The 25,227-nt window shown below is 39.0% G+C and overlaps 1 protein-coding gene across 1 annotated transcript; it reads left to right on the plus strand.

Annotated features, from left to right (window-relative positions):
- The first annotated feature begins 2,695 nt into the window (after positions 1-2,695).
- Positions 2,696-24,823, plus strand: IFRD1 (interferon related developmental regulator 1). The gene is made up of 12 exons (XM_035020951.1): positions 2,696-3,014; positions 7,190-7,294; positions 7,440-7,524; positions 8,433-8,557; positions 10,301-10,458; positions 13,123-13,173; positions 13,262-13,440; positions 13,526-13,634; positions 16,663-16,797; positions 21,177-21,305; positions 21,720-21,815; positions 24,068-24,823. Exons 1-12 carry the CDS (start codon positions 2,924-2,926, stop codon positions 24,155-24,157), a joined length of 1,353 nt encoding a protein of 450 aa, XP_034876842.1. The 5' UTR covers positions 2,696-2,923; the 3' UTR covers positions 24,158-24,823.
- The last annotated feature ends 404 nt before the right edge of the window (positions 24,824-25,227 follow it).

Genomic DNA, 25,227 nt, shown 5'->3' on the forward strand with positions numbered 1-25,227 from the left:
GTCCTGTTCCCCTTTCCTCCTGCTATTTGTAGTCATTTGGTGACTCAATGTTGTTGGGAGTCTTGTAATTTCTTTAAATATGTTGTAAAGCCAACATGTTGAGTTAAGGACAACTCTCTTATGAGGTCTATGACTAAATCTTTCTGGCACTTGTACTGATCTGAGGTAACTACAGACATAAAAAATATATTAAGATGATGGGGGGTGGGAGGATGGGTTAGCCTGGTGATGGGTATTAAAGAGGGCACATTCTGCATGGAGCACTGGGTGTTATACACAAACAGTGAATCATGGAACACTACATCAAAAACTAATGATGTAATGTATGGTGGTTAACATAACAAAAAATTTTAAAAATATATTAAGATGATTCTATCAAAAGTACCTCTCAGAGTTCATAATTTGAGGTATCTTCCATGTATGTCATGTTTCTCCCTGTTTTTGAATTAGAGAAATATAGTCAACAATTATTTCTTAAACATTCATTTAACATATACTATCTATAATCACAAAGATAACACTTTCTTATGTGCCATGAGGAACAGAGATGATGAGACCAAGGTTCTTGTTCTTGGGGAGCCAACAATTTTATTAGATGACAGATGTGTTCGTAAATAAATGTAAAACACGTATGCATATCATGTGGTAGGCCATCCCAGAAAAGCCTCTAAGTGGACATGAACATGGATGCCGAAAAAAGGAACATGCCCCCAAATGCAGGCAAAGCACACATTTAAAGCCTGGAACCTGGACATCCAGCTTGTATGGATGGCAATGGGCTCACGCTGTAGCAAAATTATTGCCTTATGTGTAGTATTAGTTATTTCTGGATGATGGAGAGCCTGATGTTATAAAAGGTATGGATTTCTGTGCTCCTCCAACCTGGGGTCATCTCACTCAATGTGGGCCAAGGTCGCTACACTTCTGATATGTAGTCATTTGGAGGGATGATGGAAGGAAATCATGGGAGCTGTGTCCCCCAACCTGCATCCTTATCTGGTTTACATGCTCTGTGTGGCTTACTTGCTGTTTCAGGATTAAACAAAGGAAAAGCCACCCTAAAATATGGCCCCTTGGAGAGCATCTTTGAATGGGCTATGTGACCTGTAGGGATATAATAAATGGCAACAGAGCATTACAAAGAGTGCTAAGAGTTGTGAGGAGGAAGAAACAATTCTGGTTAAGGCTTCCCTAAAGCTTCACATGGCTGAAGAATGGGATGTGTATGTGGAAGCAGTGAGAGATGGAGTTGGAAAGGGAGTCCAGGCCAAAGCTAAGAGGATTGGTGTTGAACATATTGGTGATGGAACAAAGGAATGTTTTTGAGCAACTATTAAATTAGTGAATTAGTAAAATAGGGGATCATAAATAAACCTGGCAGCATTATCATTTATGAAACCTTGGTGAAAGGACTGGAAGATCCCTTAGGTGCCCAGGTTTGAACTGAGGCCATGTGTGACTGGAGAATAGGACATGAATTTTGAGTTTTATTGTAAAACTGTTTTGGGGGGCACTAAATAAAGCGGGGAACCATGTATGAAGTTGAGTTTTTGAATTTGGACATATGGGAGGATAGTAGTACTGTGAACACACAAAGGGCACAGGAAGAGGGAAACAGTTCTTGTTTTAGCGATATTGTATTGAGGTGCTGGTGGCGCATTCAGGTGGAAATGTGCTACAGGCAGCTGAAAATAAGAGAAGGAGCGCAGGAGAGAGGTGGAGTGGGGGATGAGTCACCTACACTGAGGTGAGTCAGTGAGTTTGGGCTATCATAAGCATAATACATGAACCTAATGACAGGTCCCAAATACAGGTCCCAAATGTAACAAGGAAGACGTATCTAAGAGCGCCTTGGAAAATAAAAAACACTGTGATATTGGTATTTATAGTTTATGTTTGTTTTACCAGCTGTTAAATTCTCAGAAACCAACTCTTATCCCAGAATGACCTCCTAACTGGCAGGTAGAATTGTTAAAGGACTCATTCTTGTGTAGAAATGTGACTCCTGTGACACAGAATCGCCAGATCTTTCTAGTCTGTAGTAGGAAAATTACACGAACTACACGACTAAGTAGATTAAAGCACACTTTTTTTTGGAGGTAGGGGAGCACACAGCCCCTCAGTTATAGATATTGGTGATCGCTAAACTAATTCAACAACTAAAACCTTGGAGGTGTTCCCGAGGAGGGGTATGTCTGTGCCCGGGCGGAGGCTGCACGGAAGCAGGGGAAAGATTAAACAGAAGAACGCAAGCCGCGAGACAAAGATGAGCTAAGCTGATTGCGTAGCTCCCAGTTGGAAGCTGGCCTTCGTCATCAGGCATACTCGCTCCATTGCTCATCGCCCGGGAACAACTCGGTCTATTCCGAGGCGGGGCCGCTGAGAAGCAGGGGAGGGGTCACGAGTAGGGAGGCAAGTGCTCAGAAAAGCCCGTTGGGAGGAGATACGAGGCGAACTTCCCCCCAAGCCTTACTACATTTCCCAGAATTCAGTGCGGCAGTGAAGATTTGCTCCCTGGGCGCCGCTGGCAGATTTGCGACATGGGATTGGTAGTCAGCATCCATCGGCCACCGGAGGTAGGACTCTGGTGGGGAGAGCTATTGGGATTGGCTGGTGAGAGTTCGAGTCCCGCCCACAGATGGTGACGACAGGCGGCGGTCTTGCTACTTAAGGCGTCGTGGCCCAGCCCGCCCCGCCTTAGCTCCCGCGCTAGAGAGAAACATGTATCGTTTCCGATCACAGCTCTTCACGGGGATTTCTGCTGCTGCCACCGCCCACTCGTACCCCCGCCGCTTCTCGCCTCTGTTGTTAGCCGAAGACTCGCCTCTTAGCCGCCCGCCGCACAGACGCACGAGTAAAAAGTGCAGCTCCATCGGCTGATCCTCGCTAAGCTCCGAGTTTAGGCGGCACCGGGCGTCCCACGATGCCGAAGAATAAGAAGCGGAACACTCCCCACCGCGGTGGCAGTGGTGGCAGCGGCTCAGGGGCAGCTGCAGCGACGGCGGCGACAACAGGTAAGGGGGTATCCCAGCCGCCGGCATCCCAGTTGCCAGCCGGGCTAGCGAGTCTCTTAACCTCGGGCACTGTGGGATTTGTAGTTCCATCCTTCTGGACATATGTATCGGCGGGGCGCTTTGCTTGGCTGGCGAACTACAATTCCCAGCGTGCCTTGGGGGCAGTACCTCGCGCGATTTGGATCTGGCTGGCGAACCGAACTCTTAGGCACCGGCCTTGGGGGCGGGGAGGGGGGGGCGCGAATAGGTTTTAGGGCCTGAGAGTGGATCGGGGTCCGGGGTGACGGATTGATGGGCGGGAGAGGCACTGTTCTCAGAAGCTGGTGCTTGCTCTTCAGAGCTCTCACCCTGACGGAGGGTGGGGCCGAGATAGGATTTGCGTCTTGCTGTCAGTGGTTGCCTTTGACCCACCGACTCCAGCATGGAGTTCTCGGGAATGCCAAAGGTCCGGCGGGTTTGGCCGGGCTCTTGCGTCACGAGGCCTGGCCCTTGCGCTGTGGGGCCGGCGTGACGCAGAGGCGCCCGTGTGGCATCCCATTCCGTTGCCTTCTTGGGCATCCCGCGTGTCTACCTGGCTGGGCGGAGGCGTAGGAGACTCGGGGCCACTGTCCCAGCCTAGGCTCTATTCCTACTACTAACTGGCACCTGCAGAAATCCCGCGCCCCCGCTTACTCTGCGGCCGGACGGTCCAGGCGACCTCCTTCTCCCCGGGGCAGAAACCGCGTTCTCCTTTGTGCTGCATTCTATAGGTTCTGTGCCCTGAGACAGGGATGGACGAGGTGGTGGGGAACTCAGGTTGCATCGGGCCAAAAGTTGAGATTTGTGTGTGTGTGTGTGTTCTCACTGCAAAGTTGAAGCTTTTCCTGGATGGGTAGGTGCTTCGATGAACTCATGATTCTCTACTACTAACTATATAGGGTTAAGAAAAAAGAACTTCAAAGCGGGAAGTCCTATGAGACATCACTAAACTTAAATCGAGTATTAAGTTAAACTGGGTGAAATCATCTCATTTAGTAATTTTTTGGTCGAGATTTTGAAGTTAAACATTGGAATTCTCAGACTTTATCCCATCGAAACTACTACTAGCCATTATGTATTTGTCAACACAATTGCTAATCCGATCCTCGGAATGATACGCCTTTGTTAGTGAGTAGGCCGGCTTTCTTCTTAAAGATAATTGGAAACTGGCATTTAAAACGCTTTCCTGTGGGATTTATAGCAGCATGAAAACTTGTGTTCCTGTATTAAACATTTAATAATTGACAATAGGAATGAATTATTATAGTTGCAGGTTTTTTTCCTTTTCTTTATATCGCTCTTTATTTTGATTGTATGCCCTCGATATTCATGAAATTCATTCTTGATCAAGATTAAAATACAAAATTAGTTTGTTGTAGCATCTGATTGCTCTGTGTGAATAGGGGATACCTCTATTCTTCTCTGTATTTCAGCTTTTCCTCCTCTGAAGTCCATTTGAATTGTCTGGGAGGTCCTTATTCATTTTATTCTCTTAAGTTTTACCCTTTGTTGGAACAAATGATGGTGAAGCAGCAAGCCAAAGTCTTTTTAAAAGTTGTAACGATGTTACTAATGGCTTCCTCGAATCACAAACAAATCTTTATTCCCTCAGAGGCTCTCAAGTTTCCTTTCTTCCTGGTGCTGACCGAATAACCTCAGGTGGTACTGGGGGATTGCCTTTCAAATTTTACCTCGAGGCTCTTTCCTCATCTCTCATCAGCCTTATTGCTGTTGCTTTTTTTTTTTTTTTTCCCGGTAGAAAAGGTAAATTTAAACAGTGAATTTTAGCTTATTTAAACAAATGGAAAAGAATTCTTCGATGAGTTTATAAAACTGTACAGGCTTTGAATATCTTTGGAAATTTACACTAGTACTTGTTATCTGTGCTTACCTCCGGTAAGTGGGGTATGCAGTGGGATTTACTTTTTTAAGACCTTAATTTGGTTCCATGTGAATGTATTATTTTTTAAATGAATAAATAATAACTGAGTAGAAGAGACAAAGTTGTCGCAAATTTGTACTTACAAGCCATTTACTTTATTGGTATTTTTAAATGACATCTATAAGAGATGGGATTCAAATGAGATCTTAACATGTACAATCAAAAGATAACCAACTTTCCTATCACTTTGATTTTCCATTTAAATTCTCTTTTAAGTTAGTGGAAGGTTCTAGAAAGCTGATAAAATTGACAAGTATGCATACTTTTCATTGCACTTAAGGAGAGCTTTTTTTTATGAAAGAACAGAACCTTGTTAGTAAGTAAACCCCCTAAAATATAAGGACTTTATGTGTCTAGAGTGTCATCTAACTAATATTACTTGGGATCACATGGTGGGTGAATTTGATCTAGATATCAGATATTCATACAGGGTTCTTTTTCTTGATTTGTTGTTTTTGTTTGTTTGTTTGTTTAACTTCTCTTTCCTGTAGTCTTGGAAACTGATTGAAACTTAGAGAAAGCTGAGTAAGAGCTGTATAGGAATACTCTTCTTGGCAGTTTAGAAGTAGACTGAATATGAAAAGTAAAAAATATGAATTGCTTGTGAACATGTATTAATAGAAATCAGATGACTCTCGACTATTCCCATGACTTCAGATCACGAAGACAATGAAGATAGATCCAGAAATAGAATATGATGTCATAGATCTTGGTTTATTTGTTTGTTTACTCCTGCCATAAGCACTCTGATTAATATGTTATGGTATCCTGGCTTCAAAGCTTATTGTTTATGCTTTTCCTACCTTGATTGGCGAAGTTATTCCTTTGAGATAGCAAGCAAATTTGAAGGCTGCTTGCCACCTTGTGTTGATTTAAAAATCAGCCAAATTCTATTTTGATTAAAAAAAAACTATAAAAATATCCCCAAAAAACTGAACTTAGCAAGTTTCAACATAGAAGATTAAAAACAAAACAAAACAAAAACTCTTCTTAAAGTAGTAAGTGCCATGAATTTCTTGAACATAGGCACCTGGTGATGTTTGGTGCAATCTTTGATTTTACTGATAAGGGAACTTGGGCTCAAAGGTGAATCAGGTGACTCAAAGTCACTTTTGGGGCAGATTTTGGGAATGACTTTAACTCATTGCTCAATGTAATTCGTGACTAGCATACTTTTATTATTAAATCCCTGCAAAACAAAACATAACTATGGATTTATTTTTTTAAGTTAATTTGAGGAAAGATTCTAGTTTTAAAAAAAATTTTTATTTTGGGGCGCTTGGGTGTCTCGGTGGAGCATACAATTCTTGATCTTGGGGTTGTGAGTTAAGCTCCAAGTTGAGTGTAGAGATTACTAAAAAAATAAAATCTTAAAAAGAAAAAGATTTTATTCAGTAACAGCCCTGATGTTTTTAAAACTGTTGGATGTGTTAACCTTTCTTTTAAAGGTGAATCATCTAACAGACTTTTATACCATATCAAAAGCCACAATTTCTATTTTACCCCCCCTTTTAAGTAAAGATTTTATTGGTTTGAGAGTGTGCATGTGCATGCGTGCACGTGCAGGGGAAGGGGCAGAAGGAGAGAGAATCTCAAGCATATTGCACTGAGCCCAGAACTCAGAGCCCAGAGCCCAACATGGGGCTTGATCCCATGACCCTGAGATCATGACCTGAGCTGAAATCAAGAGTTGTATGCTTAATTGACTGAGCCACCCAGGCACCCCCTTTCCCCCCCCATAATTCAAGTTATCTTTAAAACTACTATCTCTTAATGTCTTAATTCTTCACATATGGTGTATAACTTAAAAATTAACTCATTTACCATGTTTATGTTTATTAAGCTCAGTCATTCTCCTTGAAAAATACGCTTTTCTCATTCTTATGGCCTATTATTTCATACTCTTTCTGGATCTATTTTCATTGTCTTCATGATTGGAAGTCATGTTTTGGAAGTACTTTCTTCAACCACAATACCAGTTTTTGATATATTTCTGAAGTTGATGTATATTGTAAACAGTTGGTGGTGTGAAAAACAGGTGAGTTGACTTATTTTAGAATATTTTAGTATGTTCTTTTGTAGCGTAATCATCCCTTTTAAATAAGGTTGGGTTTTTATTACTGGATTTCTCCTAAATAAGTTTAAAAATTCCCAAGTTAAATTTTTGAGCATGTGGCAACATAGTCATCTACTTCCATCCTCTTTTACCTAATAGGTGGCCAGCATCGAAATGTTCAACCTTTTAGTGATGAGGATGCATCAATTGAAACAATGAGCCATTGCAGTGGTTACAGCGATCCTTCCAGTTTTGCTGAAGATGGTATGAGTTTTAAATTTAAATTTGCAACTTTAGATAAAAGGGTGTTTTAGGTAGAAGAATTCTTATAGCTAAGGTACACTATCACTGTTTCCTATCTGCTTTTTTTGTACTTAAATTACAATGGTTAGTTTATATTATTCCTTAGGACCGGAAGTCCTTGATGAGGAAGGAACTCAAGAAGACTTAGAGTACAAATTGAAGGGATTCATTGATTTGACCCTGGATAAGAGGTAGGAGATACTGGAAACTTTGTTCTTCTGTGTGATTTTGATCAGTCACTTATGTGTATTATATACAGTTCTCTGATTTAACAGTATGTTTTTCTAAAGCCTGATTTGTTTCTTTGGATCTTTTTTATTTTTATTTATTTTTTATTTTTATAGATTTTATTTGTTTATTTGAGAGAGAATGAGAGAGAACACATGAGAGGGGATAGGGTCAGAGGGCAAAGCAGACTCCCTGCCGAGCAGGGAGCCCGATGCGGGACTCGATCCAGGGACTCCAGGATCATGACCTGAGCCGAAGGCAGTCGCTTAACCAACTGAGCCACCCAGGAGCCCTACTTTGGATCTTTTAATGTTTCTTGTTCCTTTGGACTTTTAACATAGACAGGAACATGCCACTAGAATTTAAATGGACTCAGATTAGTCATTATTCTAGCATAATAGCATATAACTGTATTTGATTACACCTGAAATGGATTTGTTGGATTAAAAGTTAATCTTCAGCTGGAAAGAACAGCTAAACTTTGCTTTAAGCCTCTTGTCCACTTTTTATTGCAGATGTGAAAAATAGCAAAGCTAAATTTTATTTCACAGTAGTTCTAGACCTGACTTACAACAAACAGAAGTAAAAAGCCCCGAAGATGCAAACATGAAGTCTAGACTTTCGTAGTGTCAAAAAAATGTGAGTTTGCTTAAATACGTAATACAGGAGAACATGTCTTCTGTATAATAAGGTGAATTGTGGATAAAAATTAAATTACTGAAAAATAGTTAGAGCTTGATGACAATTACATAGAAAGAAAGAATCTACAAATCTATAAAAAGAAATTGAGAGGGAAATAGTGTAGTTTTTATAAGTCATTGACCTATGGTACCCTCCAAATTGATCTTCTGATTTTTTTTTTTTTAAATAGTGCGAAGACAAGACAGGCAGCTCTTGAAAGTATTAAAAATGCACTGGCTTCAAAAATGCTTTATGAATTTATTCTGGAAAGAAGAATGACTTTGACTGACAGCATTGAACGCTGCCTGAAAAAAGGTAATGTCCTTATTTTTGAGTCAGGCATAGAATTAAAAAGGAATTTGCCACCTTCTTTGGAGTAATATTTATTAATGGAAATGGAAGACTGGCTCAGTCTTTTAACTTTACAATTGTCAAGGAATACACCATGCTTATTCAAATTCAGAATGAGACTTGTTAGAAGCTTTGTTTTTATTTATGTAATAAACAGCTTGAAACTAGGATTGTGGTGGATTGTCATCCTTGTTTATATTGGAAGAGGTGATTGCCATTCTCATGCATAAGAAAGTCTTGAAAGCTTGTGTCAGATTTTAACAAAAGCTATTATTAAAAAAGCCACCCTACTTCATTTTCCTGAAATTTAAAAAAGTATTATAATCACATAGCTCATTTTCCCTTGCAATTACTTAAAACCTCAGTCATACCTGTGGATGACATCATTTTCAGGATATCCCTTGGAATATTTGAATTCTAGAACTTCGTAATAGAGATTCTGGAAGTCATATTATAATCATAGAACTTTTAAGAATGAGGAGAGACCTTGAAGATTAAGTCTAGTATCACCAGACTTCAGTTTTAGGAACCACCAAAGTTAAAAAGATCTGGGGCTGCCAGCTTAATTATTTTGCCAAGGAAGAACATTGTGAGAATAGTGATCTTCTATTGTTAGGTCTTTATTAACAAATTATTTCTAGCACCAGAAATGTGGGAAGCACACATGCTCTTTTAAATTGAATGAGCTTATTACCTTTATGTCCTTGTTTTTCTCATTTTACCTCAGGTGAAAGCTTTGTCATAGAAGGGGTATTTGGAAACCTTTCATCCATTCCATCTCTCTCATTGTACAGAATACAGGCCTAGGAAACGTGCGATTGGTCTAAGGTTATATAACTTCTTAGTGGTATAATTGATAGCACAGCCAACTGTTTTGAAACTATTTCCTGTAATGGTCGTTGGATTAGATGACCTTTAAAAATTCCATTCCAATCTGCTTATTTTATAGATTTTTAATTTGTTGGGTAATAATTGGGTGTCTGCAGTTTTTGTATGGTTTTAAAGGATCCTTTATTTATTTATTTTTAAAGATTTTATTTGAAAGAGAGAGAGAGCATGCACGTGTAAGCGGGGTGGGGAGGGACAAGTAGACTCCACTCTGAGCGTGGAGCTGGACACAGGGCTGGATCTCATGACCCCGAGATCATGACTGAGCCGCAATCAAGGGTCAGATGCTTAACCAGCAGAGCCACTCAGGTGCCCCAGGAATCCTTTATTTTTAATCCCTTATTTATTGTAAAAAAAGATTGGGGGAGGGGAAACCTTGAAGGTTTAGTTTACTTCATGGGCTGCATACATCTGAAATGCTTGAGAGACGAATTCAAAGGCTACCTGAGCACTGTTCTATGAGTACATGAAAGATCTGGAAGGTCAGGTCAGCTTGAAACATGTTATTTTGCTGACTTGTTAATAGTGCTCCCTTAAGACAGATGTTAATCTCCATTTCACTGCTGAGGAAATATGTTTTGAGAATAAGAGTTGTAAGTCATTTGGCTAATAAGTGGTGAATCTAGGATTTGAGTCAGGTTGGTTTCCAGAGTTTGAGCTCACTCGGTTTGCAGCTCATGTCAAAGCTTAGAAAGTATTATGGGGTTTTGTAAACGGTAGATAATATTTTGGAATTGTACAAATTTGGGAAATTGCTGTCTTAATAAATTAGTCTTCTCAAAACAATTTTTCATGGTTTTACCTTTGCTGTTTTCATAGGTAAGAGTGATGAGCAGCGTGCAGCTGCAGCATTAGCTTCAGTTCTTTGTATTCAGTTGGGCCCTGGAATTGAAAGTGAAGAGGTTTTAAAAACTCTTGGACCAATCCTAAAGAAAATAATTTGTGATGGAACAGCTAGTATCCAGGCTAGGCAAACTGTAAGTAAATGATTTTTTAATTTATAAATCTGTCTAGGCATGATACCCAGATACTCTGATGAATGATCTAGGAAGGTTACATTTCTAAAATAGTAGATTTTTAACGTTTTCTTTGCATTTGTCTTTTAGTTTGAGTGAGCAGACTTAATAGGACAATTGTTTTCTTAAATTTTCTGAGATACCATAGAACATCCCAGCTAGAGCAAATCTTTATGCTATCTTGAGTTATTTAGGATGATTGAAGAATAATTTTGGTTGGAACTTAAATGATCTAGACAGTGTTTATTGGGTGGTTATTTTTTATTCAAAGAAACGTAATAGGTATTTTTAAAAAACTTTGGCTGCTGTGGCCTACAAGTCCTTGTGAAAAAACTGAATGCTTTATTTCCATGGGTGGATTTGAGTAGATGTGGGAAACTGTAACTTGTGAGATACTCATCTGGTCATGTCATGAGTTTTGAAAAACCTTTCATTCTCTAATTGTTTGATATTTATCACTCATCACAGTTGACTTTAGATTGTGGGGGGTTTTTTTGTTTGTTCTTTTTGGTGTGCTTAAGTGATTATCACAAACATCTTTCTGGGTTTGGAAAGTGGATTTGAATCTTAATGGATCTTAAGAATCTTATTGGATCTTAAGAATTTAATCTTAGTAGACTTGAGTCTTACGCTGTTTTCTTAACAAGAAACCAGTTCAAGTTTGAAACTTTTTAATACTTTTAATACTGACTTTTCACATTAGCTTTCTCTTTAGTATTACTTAAAGTAGATGACATTGATCTTTGTATCAGATAAACCCTGAAATCTTAGTGGTTTAATAAAAGTTTATTTCGTGCTCATACCACTGTGTAAGTTGGCAGAGTCCCTGGGTGTCCATCCTGCAGCTCTGTCCTACCTTTAGGTCCTCCATATGGCAGCTATGGTGGCTAGATGGGGAAAGAAAGAAGACAGATGCTTAGGCCAGAACACATCACTTTAGTGACCGGTTCCTTGGTTTACCAACTATATGGAGGCTGGAATAGTTAAGCTGTTTCCCCAGAGGCAAAGAAATAGAATTTTGGTGACTTCATAGGAATCTCTTGCCCTCTAGCAGTTCGTAATCCCAAAATAGCTAATTAAGCTTTTGCTGTTTACATTTTTATCCCCTTTTTTTGGGTTTTCATGCAACTTTTAAATCATGAAGGACTATAGAGGTATTTTTGAAATGTTTGACAGAAAACACTGTTGGGTGGATACTGGTAGTGAGCCCTTAATTTTCGTTGCGTGTGGGTGTGTTGTCATTTTTTTTAATATGTTTGATGCTTGCTGTGAATTAAAAAAAAGTACTTGACAGTCTCATATTAGCAGAAGGAATGTAGGCAGTTCTAATTGTGAAGCTACCTTTTTTGTCTTAGAAGCCTCAAAAGGAGAGCTGTGGCTTTGCCTCTGCTGCTTGTTTAGGACGAGCGATTATAGATCGAAGTTTCCTTTATCGAGAATAATGCCTAGACTACTTTTTAATTTTAGCAGTGTCCAGTTTTTACTAGGATGAAATAATGAAAATAAAATAGTGACACTGAACATAGGAATGCCACAAATGTCCTCAGGATACCGGGAAGTTGGGTGTGTGAATGATGACTTAAAGACTTCACGCTTTAGTGGCACTTGGAACAAGATGAGAGGATTTTAGTGAAAACATGGAGAAAAGAGAAATGGAGAGAATAAAAAAAATCTCACAAATTAGAAATTGTTTTCATAGGATTTATTTGTTTAGAGCAGTGTTCTGAAAACTAATGGCTCCCGTTTATGTTGCAAGCAGATTGTATATAAATTTTGTATTCTGAGCTCTGTTTTCTTAGGTAACTTATACCGTGGTAATCCTGTAGTGTCATCACTTGTTTCAAAGCCTCTTTTTTCCCCTAACAAAAGGCAGTTATAGGATTCCTGACCAGTTTTCAGCATATGTGGAAAAAAGTGAAATCCGAATTAATGAGACCCTTCTTTAGGTGGCAAGTTTGAGGACAGTTATTTAAATTTTAGATTTCTGCTCCTGGTGTGCTTATTTCTTGGCAACTGATTGCTTTTAGAAGTTTTCATAGTAGAGTCTTCCGTGAAAAGAGATGAATATAAATGGTTTTAAATGCTTAAAAGCCTAAAACAAACTTAATGTGTTTTAAAGGTTTTTAATAGAGTAGGCTTCTTTATCTCCAACGTGCAGACTTCATCTCAGTCTTTGAGTTGGAGTTGGAAGTTTAAAAAGGATCTGCTGGATTAAAGAAGGAAGACCTGGGAGAAGTTGAGTAACTTTCCTAAAGTTGTATTGTCAGTTTGGTAGCAGAGATTGGGCTGAAACTCACTTCCCTTAATTCTTGATCCTATATTCTTTCTCTCTTTGTATTCTTTTTTTTTTAAGATTTTTATTTATTTGGGAGCGAGAGAGAGAGCATGAGTGGGGAGGGGGGCTGTACAGATGGAGAGGCAGAAGCAGACTATTTCAGGACCCTGGCAGACACTTAACCCATTGAGCCACCCAGGCACCCCTCTCTCTTTTTATTCTATGCTTGGGACCAATGTAGTCATGTAGTTGAGAAAAATTTCACATTGAATTATAAAAGCAGGAAGATATGGAAATAATAAGAAAATTATAAACATTAATGTCTGTATTTTTTTTTCTTTTTTTTTTAGTGTGCAACTTGCTTTGGTGTTTGCTGTTTTATTGCTACAGATGACATTACTGTAAGTAGAAAACCCTTGACTCCACTTATTTGCACATTTCAAATGTGGTTTGAAGGTGGTTACCTTATTTCATGTTCTTATGCATTAGGAGCTGTATTCAACTCTGGAATGTTTGGAAAGTATCTTCACCAAGTCCTATCTCAAAGAGAAAGACACTAATGTTATATGCAGCACCCCTAATACAGTGCTTCATATCAGCTCTCTTCTTGCATGGACATTATTACTGACCATATGCCCAATCAATGAAGTGAAGAAAAAGCTTGAGATGTATGTACTCTTAGCTTCATATTTTATAAAAACAACATTTATTGACATAACTGATTGTGTTCACACAGTAATGACTGTTTTTTAGGCATTTCCATAAACTTCCAAGCCTCCTCTCTTCTGATGATGTCAACATGAGAATAGCTGCTGGTGAATCTTTGGCACTTATGTTTGAATTGGCCAGAGGGATGGAGAGTGTAAGTATCTGATGAATAGAGGAAAAAGATTGTGTCGCAAGGACCATTATTCTGCCATTCTCTTCATAATTAAGAATTGGATGATAACTTTGGAGTATGGCTACCTTGAGAATAAAGTGACTGATTGCCCTGCTTCTTGGCAGTGGTGATACAAAAATTTTAAGAGCGTAAACGGGTAGGGGTTGATAGAGCAACATTTGAGTGTAGTTTATTACACTTAACTCTTGCTGTCTGTAGAACTCAAGTTTAGGGACACTGTTACTCATGGAGAGAGTTGTCTACTACAGTCTGTGTGGATCTGCTTGGATTTTTCAGACACAGGGCACATTAAGGTGACTTAGTCATGGATGCTTTATAATAAATGTCAGACAAATGGATGAAATACTGAGTCGAGATAGGTTTGAGATCAGATGAGTTTAGTCACGGTTGGTTAACTTCTCTAAGCCAAAGCTGAAAGCAAACATGGCCCTTTAGACTGGATTATGTGCTTTGCAGTTCCCCACCCACTGTCTGTCCATGGATGTTTATTACCTCATTTTGGCTCTCAAAGGTATTTGAGTTTGTGATAGGTGACCAACGTTACCAGTTTACCTGGTTCTGTTGCAGGGTTAGCACTGAAAATTCTGTCTTCCAGGAAACCTTTCATCTCAGGCTAACTGGGACATTTGGTCACCCTGGTTTGTATCCTCTGTTGTGAACCTTGGCTTACTTACTAGCTGCTTTTTAATGTAAGAACAAAGACTATATTTCTGGAATGAAACCTTTTCTGGAATTAAATATGTTATTTAACAGTGAATAATTCCATTCTAGTCCTGTGTTTAAAAATATCTGGGAAGTGTCTTTTTTAGGCTTCCCCCAGCCTCTCCCCTTTTCTTTGAAGGATAGCAGGGTAGGAATGGAAAGAAGTTATTAATACTTTCAGTAGTGAATGAATCTACTTACATGAGAAATTGACTCAAGTTTAGCAATCAACTTAATTTTATTGAACTAGTTAATGGCTCCTTAACCTCAAGGCACAGAAGCCAGATGTCCCAGTTTTTTAATCTTCTGTTCTTCGGTGGGCGAGAAATGGTAATTTCTTTTCTTTTTCCTCTGAAGTGTATCTTAAAAGTAAAGTAATAATACAGTTTAAATTATACATGTTGAATTTTTAAAAAAATTTGTAAATATATATTTATTGTTGCTCACATAGCTTATGTTCTCTGCATTTAATAAATCATATGAGATAGCTAGGAGAACTCAGATCAGATTAAACATGTTTGGATAAGTCCTTGTTTAAGGACAAAAATGACCTGGGTTACAAAACAGAGCCTAGTGTTTTGTTTGCTATTTTTGTTAAGTAAGCTTTTTGAAAGGAGCGAGCGTGTGGTTGCTGTGGGGGTAGTTACAGGGTGTTCAAAAAATTAAACCGTGTGTTGATGAATACATAGGCTGATTTAAATTAGGGTTTTGGTAGCAAATTCATTGCATTGAAATATACAGAGCTTTTTGCTAAGATGATTATAAGCTGACATGAAGAATTAGGAATTATTTGTGAGAGCTCTCTGTTTGCTCTATAACCAAACAGGTAAGAGTGCACTCCGTGCCATACTCCCAGGTTCATATCTCTTTTCCACCCTTACTAGTTGGATGATGTTGGGCAACTTCTCTATGCCTCAGTATCAGTATCTTTAAAATGGAGAATAAAATAGTAACTACCTTATAGGGTTGTTGAGAACATAGATACAGTGTAAGTGGTGGTTATTACCGTAACTGTTCATTAAAGTGAGGATTAACTCCCCCTTCTGGCAGTGATCTTTTAGTAGTAGCCTTTTAGGGGCTCTCTGGCATAACCTATAGTAAGACAAAGACTATTTACTGGGCAGAGTTAAAGATCTTGGGAGCCACATAATGTGCCGACTCAGGAAAATATACTGAAATATAGTATAGACAGACCTTCCCCAGTTCTTCCTTTCTTATCCCCCACCTAACCTGATGTGGGAAGTGCTGCAAGAAAGAAACAGACAGACAGACAGACACACACCTTTGTGTGATAATGATTATGCTGTTTTCTTTATATTATTGATAGGAGTTAAAGTGTTTATTTGCACCTCCAAGAGCCCATTTGTCCCTGGGCATATAGTTTTACTGTAGAGTTATCCTGAACTCCAGTAAATTGGCTTTTGGAAGCTAGTTATGGACTGTTTTTTATGTTTTACATTTTCTTTCTTTTTAATGCCCAAACATGTTAGGGAGACATTTCCGTACAATATTTAATATTTATTTTTCCAAGTTAGTACTATATCGAACTCAGTGATTCAGACTGTAAACTAGATTGAGTTTTACTGATTGCAGAGGTCAATTACAGCGGGATTTCTCAACCTCTGCACTGTTGATATATTACTGGGCTGGATAATTTTTTGTTGGAGGGGGGTCAAATCAAAGTAATAGCAAATAGTAATATATTTCGTGGCTTTTCTTCAAAAGGGATTAAAATATCTTCTTAGCTTGAGTAATTAATGACTCAAGCTGATTTAAATGCTTTATTGCTTATTTGAAATATGGCCAGTATATTAGAAATTAGGTGCTTTAGGCATTACTGATAGCTTGTACTTTTGGAATAAGAATATTTGGAATTCTGGGGTTGTGTGCTTTGGGGACTGAAGAGCCAAAGAATAGAAGCTGTGTTGGTATTTGTGGTATCTCAGTTTCACTGAACTTCTTTGAAATCCCAGGAATGTCTTGAAACAGTAGAAGCACAATAAGTATTTGTTGAATGTATCTGGATATACTTGGAAGGGGAATGTTAACTTTTTAGTGGTAGTATATCATCTTATAGTCAGCATTTCTGGATTAAACTTTTGCATGATGTTATAAATGCATTAATGTGTGCCTGTGACCAAGATCTTTAAAGAGTTCAGAGATTTGTGGTGCTGTTTTTACCCCTGCTGGGTATTTTCCAGAGTGGAGTGTTCTTTGTTAGCACTAGGAAAGATTGAGGGTGGGGGAACCCAATAACGAACTAAACAAAATTGTTTTTCCTGACCAGGACTTTTTTTACGAAGACATGGAATCTTTGACGCAGATGCTTAGGGCCTTGGCTACAGATGGAAACAAGCACCGTGCCAAAGTGGACAAGAGAAAGCAGCGATCGGTGTTCAGAGACATCCTGAGGGCAGTGGAGGTAGGTCTCTTAATGCTATAATGGCTACTCCTTTGTTTTTTTAAAGTAGACTGCATGCGCCCACCGTGGTGCTTGCACTCATGACCCCAAGATCAAGGGTTGTATGCTCCACTGACTGAGCCAGCCAGGCATCTGCTACTCATTTTGAAATGAGATTATTTTAGGCTACACTGGACGATTGGGTCTTTTTTTTTTTTTTTTATTGAACTTCACTTTTGATCAAAACAGTTTCCTCCTTTTAAGCCTGGTTTTTAACAATATACATAAAGACGACTTTTTTTTTTTTAAACAAAGGAAAATTTAATTCTGATGCAAAAAGGTACTTTTTTTTTTAGGTTAAAAAATACGACAATTTCGGGGCCCCTGGGTGGCTCAGTCATTAAGCGTCTGCCTTCGGCTCAGGTCATGATCCCAGGGTCCTGGGATCGAGCCCCGCATCGGGCCCACTGCTCGACTGGGAGCCTGCTCCTTCCTTTCCCACTCCCCCTGCTTGTGTTCCCTCTCTCGCTGTGTCTCTCTCTGTCAGATAAATAAATAAAATCTTTAAAAATAAAAATACGACAATTTCATAGTTACAAAAGCGTATTTCACTTTGTTGTACTTGCCATCATTTAAGCAGTGGTGCTTAGCACATAGGTATTTAGTACAGTGTTTTTTCTGAGTGGAGATTATTGCCTACCCCTCAGTACTTTAAACAAAGACCTTTATATTCTCTCTGGGAAGCCTACGTGCTAAAAACTGAAATAACAGAACCCAGCCTTTAAATAAGGGTTTAAAATCATCTGATGCCTGAGTACGTTCTACAGTCTTCTAACCTGTTTCAATCTACCTGGCAAATAAATTGATTTAGAAACTTTCAGGGGGGACGCCTGCATGGCTCAGTTGGTTAAGCGACTGCCTTCAGCTCAGGTCGTGGTCCCAGGGTCCTGGGATCGAGTCCCACGTCGGGCTCTCTGCTCTTCGGGAAGCCTGCTTCTCCCTGTACCCCTCCGCCTGCTTGTGTTCCCTCTCTCGCTGTGTCTCTCTCTGTCATATAAATAAAATATTAAAAAAAAAAAAAGAAACTTTCAGGGATTTGAATAGAATGCACAGTTAAAAGGAACTGCAGGATATGGACAGTTTTACTGTGGAGAATACCTAAGTCTTTTTTTTTTTTTGCCAGGTAAGAAGTATTTCTTGAATATAAAGAATAAATATCTCAGGTTCTTGCTATATGATAGGGCAGTTCATTTAGGAATAAGTATGTCACCAGAGTCATCAACCTGACATGTATATGAAAATTTAGAGTGGGAATTAAAAAAAATAAAGATGCTAAGACCCCATTCAGGTCCAGTTTTGAAATGTTCCAGTGATTCTCATACACAGCCTGCTTAAGAACTACTTTCTTCATTTTAATCTAAGTAAAACCTAGGGTATAAGTATTGAGATCTTCTAGGATCTGAACATTTTGGTTAATGCTAACTCTAATTGCATTATAATAATATTTTATATTTACTCTGGTTTTTATAATCTAAAAGACAAAATAAAATCCCCAAACTTGAGCAGACATCTCTGTTAACAATTGATCCTTTTGATCTTAAAATTTTAGTTTGGTGGTATCCCCAGATTAAGCCATTTTCTTGAATAACTACAAACTGCTCTGGGGCACCTGGGTGGCTCAGATGGTTAAGTGTCTGCCTTCGGTTCAGGTCGTGATCCCAGGGTGCTGGGATCGAGTCCCGCATGGGGATCCCTGCTCAGCAGGGAGTCTGCTTCTCCCTCTGCCCCTCTCCCTGCTCGTGCTCGCTCTCTCTCTCAAATAAATAAGTAAAATCTTTACAAACTACTCCTCTATTTGGATAATGTTGCCTCCAAAGATAAGATAACAGCATGTTGTGGGTTTTCTGGTTTAGACCTAACATCACATTTTCTGTCTGGATGCATTCTCTCTGGATAATAGATTTTAAGAGTCAAAAGGATCTGAGCAGACCCTATTGACAAATCCATCAGTGTAAGCCAGCCACAGCACACAGTATTGATTCTCCTGAGAAAGACACAAGCCAAATCTCAGTGTACACCAGCCTTAACAGGTCTCTCGTGTGCCCATCGCTCTTGCCCAGCACTACAAAAAGTAAAAGCCCTTTCTTTGCCTCACAGTTCTGACCTGTGGTGTTCTCCCTCCCAGGCCTTAAACACCCTCTCCCCTCCGTCTCAGGATTTCTGTTCCTCCCCTGCCCTTTGACTGGCTTTCCTGTGCTCCAGCTCTGCTTCAATGTACCTGCCAGAGAAAGGGCTGGCCCTACAGCCTCGCTAGGTGTTTGTTTCTTTGCTTTGACTGGAACCCAGTTTTCTCTGAAGGATGCTGCTTCCTTGATGGATGGAGGTTATTAAACTGCTACAGAGGAGAATTCTCCATTTTAGATGTAGTTGTTGCTGCCTGTCATTTCTTTTCACCAAGGAATCATTCTTTAAGACCATGTATTTCTTAAATCAGCAAGCATTTAATATGTTGGGTGCCTTGACATACAGTTTTCTTACTTCAGTTCCTTTATAACACTTAAGCAACAGAATTATCTTTTTAAGGAAAAACAGAGACTAAAGGCATAGTTAAAGAGCAGTAAGTAGCAAAGCTGGAATGTGAACCCATTGTACTGTGCTGTCTTTCATCAGGGCCAAGTGCTGCAGACGGGCAAGTGAGAGAGAGTCAGAGTGTCCATTGGATTTTTCGGTTAGGCCATTGGTGGATGACCTTTACAGGTGCCGCTTCAGTAGAGGGATGGCAGAAACGCTTGACTGGGTTGGATTGAAAAGTGGATGGGAAGTGAAGAAGTGGAGATGGTGTGTCTTAACTGTTCTTTTTTAAAACGTGGCTATAATTGGAAGGGGAAGAGAGTTGACCACTGGACTGGGGGAGGGTGTGTTATTGTGTCTTGCTTAAGATGCTGGATGGGGTTTATGGGAGAAGGAACCTGTGGAGAAGGGAGCATTTGAAAATATAAATGAAAGATCGAGAGTATGATGTAAACGGTATGATTTGCCTTGAACTGGAGAGATTTAGGAGAGGAGTTGGTGAGGATGCAGTTGAGTTTAGAGGGAGTTCCTTCCTGGTGTCTCAGTATTTTTTGAAATAAGGAAGGCTGAAATAATAGAACCCTGGTGGGTTTTTTTGAGCTATTGTAACAGACCAGGCACTCTGTGTGCTTCACAGACTTTGTCTTACACTTGTAATAACTGTGGTAGAGGGATGGAAAGCCCCACTTGACGAGCGGGGGAACAGACCCAGAGGGGTTAAATTACTTGCTAAAATGACAAGCCAATGAGTGACGCACTTGGGTAAGTCTAGAGTTCACGTTATTTTCTTCCATGTTAGATGCTGTGTCTGCTGAGAAAGAAGGGGGCTGGTAGTGGGGAAGATGATTGGAGTGATCAGGTTCCGTCTCCTTTCTCCTGTCCCTGGTGATCTCTTCCTGTTCTCTTCCTGTTACTCTTTCATAGTCATGATTCATCAAACAATGGAGTGGCCAGTGTTTTTCATCCCAAGTTCTGCCCCCTATTCTGGGTGACTCCTCTGTGCATTTGGAAAACCCTATCCTGTATTTGTTCCAGTGATCTTTACTTCCATTTATTTCCATTCACTTGATTCTCTCTCAGGGTTATACTTTAGAAATTGTCTTCTGGCAAAATTGTTCCATCTCTGAAGTCTTAAAGTCAGGTATTCCCTCTCATTTTTTTTTTAAGATTTTATTTATTAGAGCATGAGTGGGGGGAGAGGCAGAACGAGAGGGAGAAGCAGGCTCCCCGCTAAGCAGGGAGCCATGTGGGGCTCGATCCCATGACCCCAGGATCATGACCTGAGCTGAAGACAAGACGCTTAACCGACTGAGCCACCCAGTCGCACCCGCTCTCATTTTCTTAATAAGCCTGTCTTAGACCCTTGGAGCCCTGCAGTTGCTGGTCCTCTACTTTTTGGTTGGTCTGTTGACCCCATTTATGTTCCCTCGACCCTGCTTCTCCTCAGCTCCACCACTGGCATCTTATCATTGACACCTCTTCCTCCTCCCTCCCCACCTCACCCCCCATTTGTAGACCGGTACAGAAAACGGTTTTTTTTCTTCAGGTTTCTTGTGTGCTACTGAAATTTAAAGACATTCACAACAATGTGGTTTGGCCAGTAATATTTATCCGAACTCAGTTGTGCCAAGTCTGTGACAACTAGACAAGCTCTACACCCTTATTAGGATAGTACTTTCTAGTCTATTCACATCTCAGGGATGGAAATACCAGTTTAAACTGTTTTCTTACCTCAGCACGTAAATGTGTCTGTTTAGAAATTGTATTTTTGTAGGATCTCTTTAAGTCATCTTAATTCCTCTTAAAATTTTGGTTCTTCTGTTGTCTAGGAACGGGATTTTCCAACAGAAACTGTTAAATTTGGCCCTGAACGAATGTATATTGATTGCTGGGTCAAAAAACATACCTATGACACCTTTAAGGAAGTTCTTGGATCAGGGATGCAGTATCATTTGCAGGTGAGTGAGTGACCTCTTTTCTGTGTTTGCTTTTAAATTAGGGAGCAGTTTTGAATGCAGTTCACTGAATGGGCAGAATGCTTTCAGCATAATACAAAACTACATTTTATTTATTTATTTATTTTACATTTATTTTTTAAAGTAGAATTGAGTAAGTATGAAACTGTTCTTTTTGTATTGTATAAATCCGGTGGAGCATCTATAAATTCGGTAGAGCGCTGTTGCTTTCCTCATAACTTTACTGGATTCAAGGCATTAGAAACAATTTAGTCTTACAAAGAGAAACAGAAAATAAGTGACCTAAGTTCTTATTTATAAGCTCCACATAACTTCTATTAATCAGATTTCACTTTATGTGGTAAAAAAGAGCTGATATTTAATAATGAGCCTTATTACCTTTCTGTTTTACCGAAGTCAAATGAATTCCTTCGTAATGTATTTGAACTTGGACCCCCGGTGATGCTTGATGCTGCAACACTTAAAACGATGAAGATTTCTCGTTTTGAAAGGGTAGGTTTTGTTTTTGTTCTCATCAGAACTAAGTGCCCTGAAGAAAAGTGGAGCTGACGCTTTGATTCTACCAGGTGATAGGCGTTTAGTGGAGTCTGGGGGCCTTTGGTGCCCCATGCTGTTTCAGACACAACAGCTGTATTAAAACTGTAGAAACTTCACTGCATTTAGAGTACGGAGGGTTTGTAATGAATAAATTTTATCCATGATCCTATTAACATAGAAAGTATTTTCCTTTTTTGTTTTCTTTCATTCTGTTAACTCCTTTATTAAAGAATAAATATTTACTACATAGTGCTTCTTTTGTATCAGATAACTAAACCTACTTAGTAAGTACCAGATTCATTTTGCAAGTTGAGGAAACATGTGCTTAGAGAGTTTGTGACGTTACTTACAATGTCACTTAACCTTTCAAAAATCTTTAATTATATTTTTATGTTTTTACTGAGGTGAAATTCACGTAACATAAGCTATTTTAGTGTACAATTCAGGGCACTTAGTACACTCACAATGTTGTACAACTGTCTGTCTAGTTTCAAAATGTTTTCATCGCCTCAAAAGGAAACGTATACCTTTAAGCATCCACTTCCCATTCTCCCCTCTCCCCTCCCCGCCACCTGCTGGCAACCACTTGTGTCCTTTCCGTCTCTGCATTTACCTTTTCTGGATATTTCATATAAATAGGCTCTAATAACGTGTGACCTATTGTGTGGCTTTTTTCATTCAGCATTATGTTGCCTAAGGTCATCCATGTTCTAGCACATACCAGTACTTCAGTCCTTTTTGTGGCTGAATAATACTCCATTGTGTTGGATGGATACACCACATGATTATGCAGTCATCCATCGATGGACATTTAGCTTGTTTCCACTTTTTGGCCATTGTGAATTGTGCTGCTGTGAACATTTGTGTACAAGTTTTTGTTAGAGCACCTGTTCTCAATTCTTTTAGGTATATACCTAGGAACGGAGTTGATGGGTCATATGGTAGTTATATGTTTAATTTGTTAAGGAACTGCCAAACTATTTTCTATAGGGACTGAACCATTTTGCGTTCCCACCAGCAGTGTATGAGAGTTTCAATTTCTATATCCTTATCAACACTTGTTATTCTGGCTTTTTTGTTTTTGTTTTGTTTTAAATTGTAGCCATACTAGTGGGAGTGATGTGCTTAATCATATATGTATTTTTTTTTTTTAAAGCTTTTATTTGGGAGAGTGCATGTAAGTGTGCGATTTGGGGGAGGGGCAGAGGCAGAAAATCTCAAGCAGATTCCGTGCTGAGCGCAGAACCCAGTGTGGGGCTTGATCTCACGACCCTGAGATCATGACCTGAACCGAAACCAAGAGTCGGAGCTTAACCGACTGTGCCACCCAGGCACCCCTGAAGTGCTTAATTATATTTTTATAGACTCTTTATAGTTAATCATTTTTATGGTCATATAATTGTTTGTTGGATTAGTGTTAGTATCTTTACATTATTTCTCTTCTGAATTTTTTCTCCAAAGAAATCTTTACATGGGAATATAGGGCCAGATTATGACTTTTTTGATATGTACTGCCAAATTACCTTCTAAAGTTATTCTGTCATTTTTAATTATTTCTAGTAATGAATGAAGGCATGTAGCTCTTACATATTTGACAGCATTGAGTTTTATGATTTAAAATATTCATTAGTTTAATTGGCATTAAGATGGAACCTTATTTTTTTCCTTGCTATTTTAATTAACTGGATATTTTGGGTATTTTCACTTTAGTTCATGATGTGTTTTTTCTTTGAACAGATTAAATGTTGATGCATTTTTTAAAACTTTCTGTTGGCATTTTCTTGGTATTTTACATATTTGATTAATATTTTTTTCTTTAATACAGAGTATCTATCATCTATTATGTGTTAATTTTCCCTCTGGTTCTTTGTGTGTGTTTTATAAACATTTAAAATATTGATAAGGTTGAGGGGCGCCTGGGTGGCTCAGTTGGTTAAGCGATTGCCTTTGGCTCAGGTCATGATCCCGGAGTCCCGGGATCGAGTCCCACATCAGGCTCCCTGCTCGGCGGGGAGTCTGCTTCTCCCTCTAACCCTACCCCCTCTTGCGCTCTCTCTCTAATAAATAAATTTAAAAAATAAATAAATAAATATTGATAAGGTTGAGTTAGCTCATTTCTTTCCTTTGTGATTTTTATTCATCCTTGTCTTTATCAGATTATCTTAAGCTTTAGTGATCCGCATGTGTTTTCGTTTCCTTCATTTCAGCACCTGTATAACTCCGCAGCCTTCAAAGCGCGAACGAAAGCTCGAAGCAAATGTCGAGATAAGAGAGCAGATGTTGGAGAATTCTTCTAGATTTTCAGCACTTGGAAGACCACTTTCTAATTTTTTTTTTTTTTTTTTTTTGGTAATTTCTAATGTATTTAAATTAGAGACAGTTTTTCTCTAGGGTCAGCTTAGATAGCTTTTGTAGCAGGGGTTATATTATAATTTAATGTGTACAGTATTGCAAATGGTGAGTTCTGATTATTGAATATTCTCTGTAAATCATTAAACATAAATAAAGTGTAATGTTTGGTCATTTTCTATTTATGAAGAGAGCAAAAATACAGTATTTCACTTGATTTCATAATGAGGAAAACTATTACCCAAGGTTAAATTTCTTATACTGTGGTTGTCCAAAAATATTGATTATAATGATGTAAATATACAAGGTATTTAACTTTAAGATGTTAGATAGGTGAGTTCTGGATACAGTTTTGGGAGCTAGTTCTTCTGGAAAAGCTGCTATATTTTAACTTTTAAATGGAACCTAATTTAATTTTGTCACTGGGATCAACATAGAGAATTATACCATGAGACCTTAACAGCTGCACTTAAAGGTCATTCAGTCCAGCTTTTGGGAGTTCATGAAGAATTAGCATATGCCAGAAAGGCTGCTAACGTTGACCTCTGAGGGTACTAACACATTTTATCTGCTATATTCTTGTATTTTGAAATAAAGATCTTTTCACATAAAAAGTGCTTCTTTTCTAGTAGAAGAAACATTTATGGGTCTGAAGTAGAGTTCATAATGACCAACCTAGGTAGGGAGTGAGACAAAACTTACTTTGTATATTTGGACACATGAAAATAAATGAAAAAAATGTAGCAGTGTCATTGGGAATATTACTGTAGAATAATATTGTAGCATATCATTGGGATTCTAGTTACTGATTTCTTTGGTATTGGTATGGAAAACAGTAATAAGAGGCATGAGGGGTGGGGAAGCATGTACACTGTAGAGAAGAACCAGAATCATTGAAGGTACTTCACAAAGTAGCGTTCTTCCTCTCCTGCATTTTCCACATCTCTGGGAGGTCTGATGGGGCCCCTCCTTGCACACGGGCTGGCCTGAGGGGGCGCTCTTGATGCTGCGAGTGTCC

Source organism: Mirounga leonina, unplaced genomic scaffold (assembly GCF_011800145.1).
Source record: "Mirounga leonina isolate KUSES-001 unplaced genomic scaffold, KU_Mleo_1.0 Mir_174, whole genome shotgun sequence".
NCBI classification, from domain to species: Eukaryota; Metazoa; Chordata; class Mammalia; order Carnivora; family Phocidae; genus Mirounga; species Mirounga leonina.

Coding starts and splice junctions, on each gene's coding strand:
- IFRD1 (XM_035020951.1), top strand. CDS start 2,924: ATGCCGAAGAATAAGAAGCGGAACACTCCCCACCGCGGTGGCAGTGGT. Junction 7,295..7,439: donor TTCCAGTTTTGCTGAAGATG/GTATGAGTTTTA, acceptor ATTATTCCTTAG/GACCGGAAGTCCTTGATGAG. Junction 21,306..21,719: donor GGATGCAGTATCATTTGCAG/GTGAGTGAGTGA, acceptor GTTTTACCGAAG/TCAAATGAATTCCTTCGTAA.